Source organism: Rhagoletis pomonella, unplaced genomic scaffold (assembly GCF_013731165.1).
Source record: "Rhagoletis pomonella isolate Grant_MI unplaced genomic scaffold, Rhpom_1.0 Rhpom_scaffold_00003, whole genome shotgun sequence".
Lineage (NCBI taxonomy): Eukaryota > Metazoa > Arthropoda > Insecta > Diptera > Tephritidae > Rhagoletis > Rhagoletis pomonella.
The window spans coordinates 6714260-6720145 of NW_023458557.1; the positions used below are offsets into that span (position 1 = coordinate 6714260).

General features: G+C 33.3%; 1 protein-coding gene across 1 annotated transcript in view; it reads left to right on the forward strand.

Annotated features, from left to right (window-relative positions):
• LOC118734969 (carcinine transporter-like) overlaps window positions 1-4593 on the forward strand; it is a 5486-nt gene extending 893 nt beyond the window's left edge. The window contains exons 2-3 of the mRNA XM_036464562.1: window positions 4153-4331; window positions 4389-4593. Coding sequence (XP_036320455.1) covers window positions 4153-4331; window positions 4389-4593 — 384 coding nt within the window. The remainder of the gene's footprint in view (window positions 1-4152; window positions 4332-4388) is intronic.
• The last annotated feature ends 1293 nt before the right edge of the window (window positions 4594-5886 follow it).

Below are 5886 nucleotides of genomic sequence, written 5' to 3' on the forward strand. Positions count from 1 at the left end.
AGATGAAGATGAAGATGAAGATGAAGATGAAGATGAAGATGAAGATGGAGATGAAGATGAAGATCATAAACATAACCTTAAATAACATTAACTTAAATAACGATAGTGACAAAGATAGAGAGGAAGAATGTGATAGGGATAAAAAGGAGATACAACTGAAGAATGTGCGATGTTATGTTATAGTGTGTTATGCTACATATGTTATGTTATTTAATCTTATGGTATGTCATGTTATGCTATGAAATATTATGATATGCTAAGTACTAAGCTAAACTCCCCTCCACTTAACCCTTTCCAACTAATGTTATTTCACCTCAACTCTACTCACATAATCTATACTTAATTTTAGCGGTTGAATTTCAACCGCTCGGCGAACACTAGTAAGTATGTATAAATATGTATACAATCGATTTTTATATATCGAGCCCTAACCGCCAAAATAACGTAAGCGACATTTTTTTCAAAATTTTATTTTTGATGCAGAAGTGCATCTAGAAGCTCTAGGAATATTTCTGCATCAAAAAGAGAATTTTGAAAAAAATGTCGCTTATGTTATTTTGGCGGTTGGGGCTCGATATGTAAATACATATAATCATTCATCTAGAACCTTATCGAAAACCTACCTGAAAATCAAAAAGTTACCGTTTTTGAAATCGGCACTTGCCACGGTTTCAAACTTCACGTATTCTAACTCGGGAACATCCAAACAGCTGCGTAATTGCTCATCATCATCGACTGCGGGCTCGGTTTTTTTCTCCACAACTTTCCGTGCTGCTACCATTCACTAGGGTGGAAAACTGTTCCCTCCATAATTTATGTACTTTCTGGACATCGGTCACCAGATCGCCATTGTTCTTACAGCAGTTCGTCCTGGTCTTGAAACCTTCCGTAAGTCGCCTAACTCACACACAGAATTTTTGCGAGGAACATCTTTCCTCAAAAATACAGTGGTCGGCGTAGCTGGAGTAGGACCCACAAGGGCTATTTTTTTGTTGAAAAAATGACATCGACGTCGACATCGACAACCATAAAAGAGCCGAATATTATTTTCAAAAACTGGAAACAAATTTTTATTATTTCACCAAGAAACTTATGGCCTTATTCATAAAAAATAAAGTAGCTTTATAAAAGGTGTATATATTGAAAAATTTATGAAAACGTCAATTTATAAAGCTCTTTAAACCTACTATATTTTTTATGAATAAGGCCATTAGTTTTAAACTTGTATGTATACATATTATAAGTAATCCATTTTTGTTATATAACATAGAATAATCAATGTTTCAAACACGAAAAATATTTGACAAATTTATGGCTGCTTTTGTTTTATGAAGGGATCAGTTATTTTAAAAATCACAATAACCATTTGTTTTTGCCAATATTTGGGGGTGTTTTTCAAAATACACTATAACTATAAATTGATATATTTTAACGGAAAACTTTAGAAAATATATTATTTTATTCTCAAAATACTTACCCGTATAATAAATTTATTAGCCACAATATTGTTACCGCTTGGAAAATGACTTAAAACTAAGAGTGGTAATTTTCCGATAGTATCGATAGTGTTAAAAACTGTCGATAGTAGACCGAAACCCAAAACCTCTCTCTCTAGTGTGCAAAATCAATTCGGAGTCACCATTCTTTTCTAACAGCCAACTGTACGTTGTGTGCTCTCGCATTTGTAAGCCTTTGGCCCTCTATACTCGTATTTACTGATAGGCAAAGAAAGAAAGTCGTGTACCGCATAGCAGTCGAATAATCATGATATTTTGAAACCTTTATTCCATTCCAAACAAAGTTAAAACAAAAAATCATGTGAAACACTTCAGCCATCACCGTTCGTTAGTTTATTTAAGTAATATTGTACCAATTTCACTTTGTCATCAACACATTTCCCTTAACAAACCTTATTAAGAACAAGTATTATATTTTTTCTTCTATGTATTCCTTGTTTTAGAAATACATTTTACTTGTATATTTAAATTTTACATTGTATTTTTCCTGTGTTACTTTTTTGGCAGAAATATATATGAACGCTTGATTATAGGTGTTTTTTTACACGCATCTACTCTTAATGTGCAAAAAAAACAATCATCGGCAATTTCAATTTAACAACAAGTAATTTTGATTTTATCGACAATTATTCATAAGGGCACATAAAGTTTGTCGCTAACAGCTCCAAACAAATTTTAAGCGCAGATACGTATGCGCATGATACAAAAAAGAAGGTAGTTTCAATAAACAACTTTTTGATTAAAAAGCAGATTTCTGACATTTGCTCAATTGTGAAAAATTCGAAACGACGTTACCCAATTTAAATTTTTTGGTGTAGGGGATTTTATATCATACATTTGGGGTTTTAAATAAATATAAAAGATGTATCAACCTTTACCTTTTAAAAATAATTATCATCTTATCTTAAAAATGTTTAAATTTCACATTAAATTCGATAACCACTCTCCAAAATCATTATTTTTAGATTGATAAAATTTTAGTGAACATATCCTCGGTGATACTGCAAAACGTTCTATGTCACTTATTACCTCTGGTGCTTAACTGATCTGTATCTGGTCGCTTCTGTCAATCGTTCATCTTCGTCAGCCAAAGGTAGACAGTTTCGTCATTCGTTTGTTAGGGTGTAGCGATTTGCAGATGCATTCCGGTGCAAGTAAAAGACCATCCAAGTGTCAAGGGTACTAATAGACATAGAGCGATTTGCAGTATCACCGGCGATATTTTACATTTTTTTAGTGTCCTTATGTCATCTGATTATTTCACAATATAGACATTCGTTGTTGTTGTTAGCCTTTGACTTTTAATAAAATTATGACATTTCATTAAATTCATGCTACCTGATCACGAGTAGTAATATTTTCTTTTAAGCAGAAGATTTCATCAGTCCACTCAAAGATGTCGAATATGATGAACCTGGAAATTAATGCATAATCTCCAAAATGGGGAGCGGATGCGGATGGGGTGTGGCACATAAAACCGCACCCATTAGAGAACGGTCAAACTTTAAGAAAAATCACCCTTTCCTTCTCCGACCACTCTGCAGACCCCTAGGGATCTATTGGAAAATGGGATAAAAGTAGCATTTTGATAGAGAAAATGTAGACTCGGGTTTCGCCAATCACAGGATTTTTGCGCAAATACCTTTCTGCGTTTGTAAGTCTCAGCCGCGCTTAGAAAAAATAACCCTCATCAGTCCAACTCCGGCTACACTGGCCCCAGTATCTTTTGCAAATAAGTCCATATTTCAACACGAATTTATTAATAAATTTTTATTCGAAAGTTTGAAATCTTTATGTAAAACCAGCGTTTAGTCGTTTGACCACACGCGTAAATTAAAATTTATTGATTCGGGTTACGCGTTTGGAAACAATAACCCAAAATTATTGTGCAAATAACCGAACCGTACCCAACAAAATACCTTTTGCTTGTTCAAATTTCGATTCTTAGAACAAAATGATTTTTAAATAAACAAAAAGTTAATAATAAAATTTGAAGGATTTTAGATATTTGGTATGGTAGCACGAAATGTCACAATCTGCTTAATTGTCAGGTTGTTAATATGGCGACAAAAAAGTGAAAATGGAACTACCTTCTTTTATGTATCATGCGTATGCGTGTAAAAAAACACGCCTAATGTTTCCGATTTAAGTAATGCACTTATTTGTCTAAAAGAGACATTACGCTCCCACGGCAACTTTTACCCAAATTGGTAATTGTTTTCAAACTAATTTGTTATTCGGACTTGACAGTTTTTTAATATAATTACTTTATTTGTGACCAATTCAGATTCAATTACCATGCGAATCAAAGATAAATAGTTGAATTAACTAATTACCATGCGAATCAAAGATAAATAGTTGAATTAACTAATTTTGCATTTCTGTTGTTAAAGTAAAGGAAGAATAAACAACCAAAACAGAGGAGTGAAGTCAAAGAAAGACACAAAATCTAACTGTTAAATTTAATTAAGAATCTTCTATACGAAGATTGTAATTCGCATTCGTAACTGAAACTGACGGTGCCCGGGGGAGCTAAGCTAGTCAAAAGTGAAGAATATTTGGTGGTAATTAATCTACAATAAAAAGTTAGTTGTACACTCTCGCAGAAATTACTAATTTCAATTTCCTCTTTTAGGGGAAAGATAACTTAAAACTGCCTCTTGTTATAATGGGGATAATATCAATGATCGGGGGACTAACCAGTTTAAGGTTACCTGAAACACTTCATGAACGCTTACCGCAAACGCTTGAAGAGGGGGAAAATTTTGGTAAAGAATGGTCACTTGAGAATTGTGTGCGCTGCTATTCTAAACAGTTAAGTAAATATTAAAAAACTTGAGTTCTTTTTAAAAGCAAAATAACAAATTTCAGAAAAACAATATCACATATTGAGTCGTACGAAGATTTGGATCTTCTGCAAGCAAAAGTGCTTAAGGAGGCTAAAATACAGACCGGTGAAGAAGTTGGAAACACACAGCCACAAGGGACCTCAATAAAGCGTTTAATGCGTCAAATGAGTGTAATGGATACACAAAAAAAAATTGATGGGACAATGCAATTAACCCACTGGATTTAGATTGACGGTTTCAAAATACCTTTAAAAATTTCTGCCCTCAAACATTTGTAAAACACAATACAATGTCCGTTTAAACCGAGATGTTGATGACAGTTTTTAAACATTTCCATACACATTTGTCATTATCGGTGATTCAACCATCTTACATAATAAATATTATATCAACATGTTAGTTGACAGCGCTAAAGTATACTTTTCATAAAACACACGAATTTTATTACAATCGAATTTATTTCAATACTAGAGAAGATAAAAATATGCGCGAAATATTCCGCTAAAGGTGCTTAAAATAACCACTAAAAACAACCAAGGTTGCGTTTCGCCAGATTCATTTAAGTAGAAATTATTTTAAATTTAATTTTTTATTTAATTCTAGTTGGGATTTTTCAGTTTCAATAAGCTTTTTATTTAAGTGAGTAAAAATATTGCAGCACCGTACTAAAAGTAGTAGTAAAAACAGGGCTGGTATACAAGTAATCAGCTGATACACAATATTGCGGTTTGTGTATATTGATTAGACGATCAGCCATATAATATCTCTGATTGTGGCTATTCGGATTTAATATTTATTTAAGTAAGAGCATACGTCACTTAAATAAAATTAAAAACAAATTAAAACTGACTGGTGAAACCAATAATTCGAAAAGGAGAAGAGATAAGAACAGGCATGGGCAGAGAACGAGCAAACGCTCAAAGAGCATAACCGTGTACGTTTACAGGCAAGAGCGTAACGATGGGAACACGACACGACAACATGCATAATTACCCTGCAGTGAAAAGCTAAACCAGTATGCACAAATTCCAGTTCATGAACTATTATTTAAGGATAACAGTCATACCAGTTCGTTATGAACCATAATTATACTAGTTCCGCGCAGAAAAAAGTAAACTAGTTGGTAGAAATTCTAGTTCGAAAACTGGTATTAAATGGGAGAGTCATACCAGTTCGTCATGGACTATAACTATACCAGTTCTCCGCAGTGAAATGCCAAACCAGCCAGTATAAATTCTAGTTCATTAACCAGTATGTGCTAAAGCGACGGCCTACCATTTCGGCTATTTCGAACAACTTATGTGATCAGCCACATCTGTCTTTGAATAGGCATAACCAAAACTAAAACGTGGTTAATTGCTTTCATTACAAATGTCGGCTGTGTCGTCGAGTGAAGACTACCGATTCTGGTTCTGAGATCTCAGGTTCGAGTGCGCGTGGAGGTTGTTAAAGTAAAGTAAGTAAATTAATTTAAATATTTATTTCAATTTAAATATAAAATAAAAATACAGTACATAAAT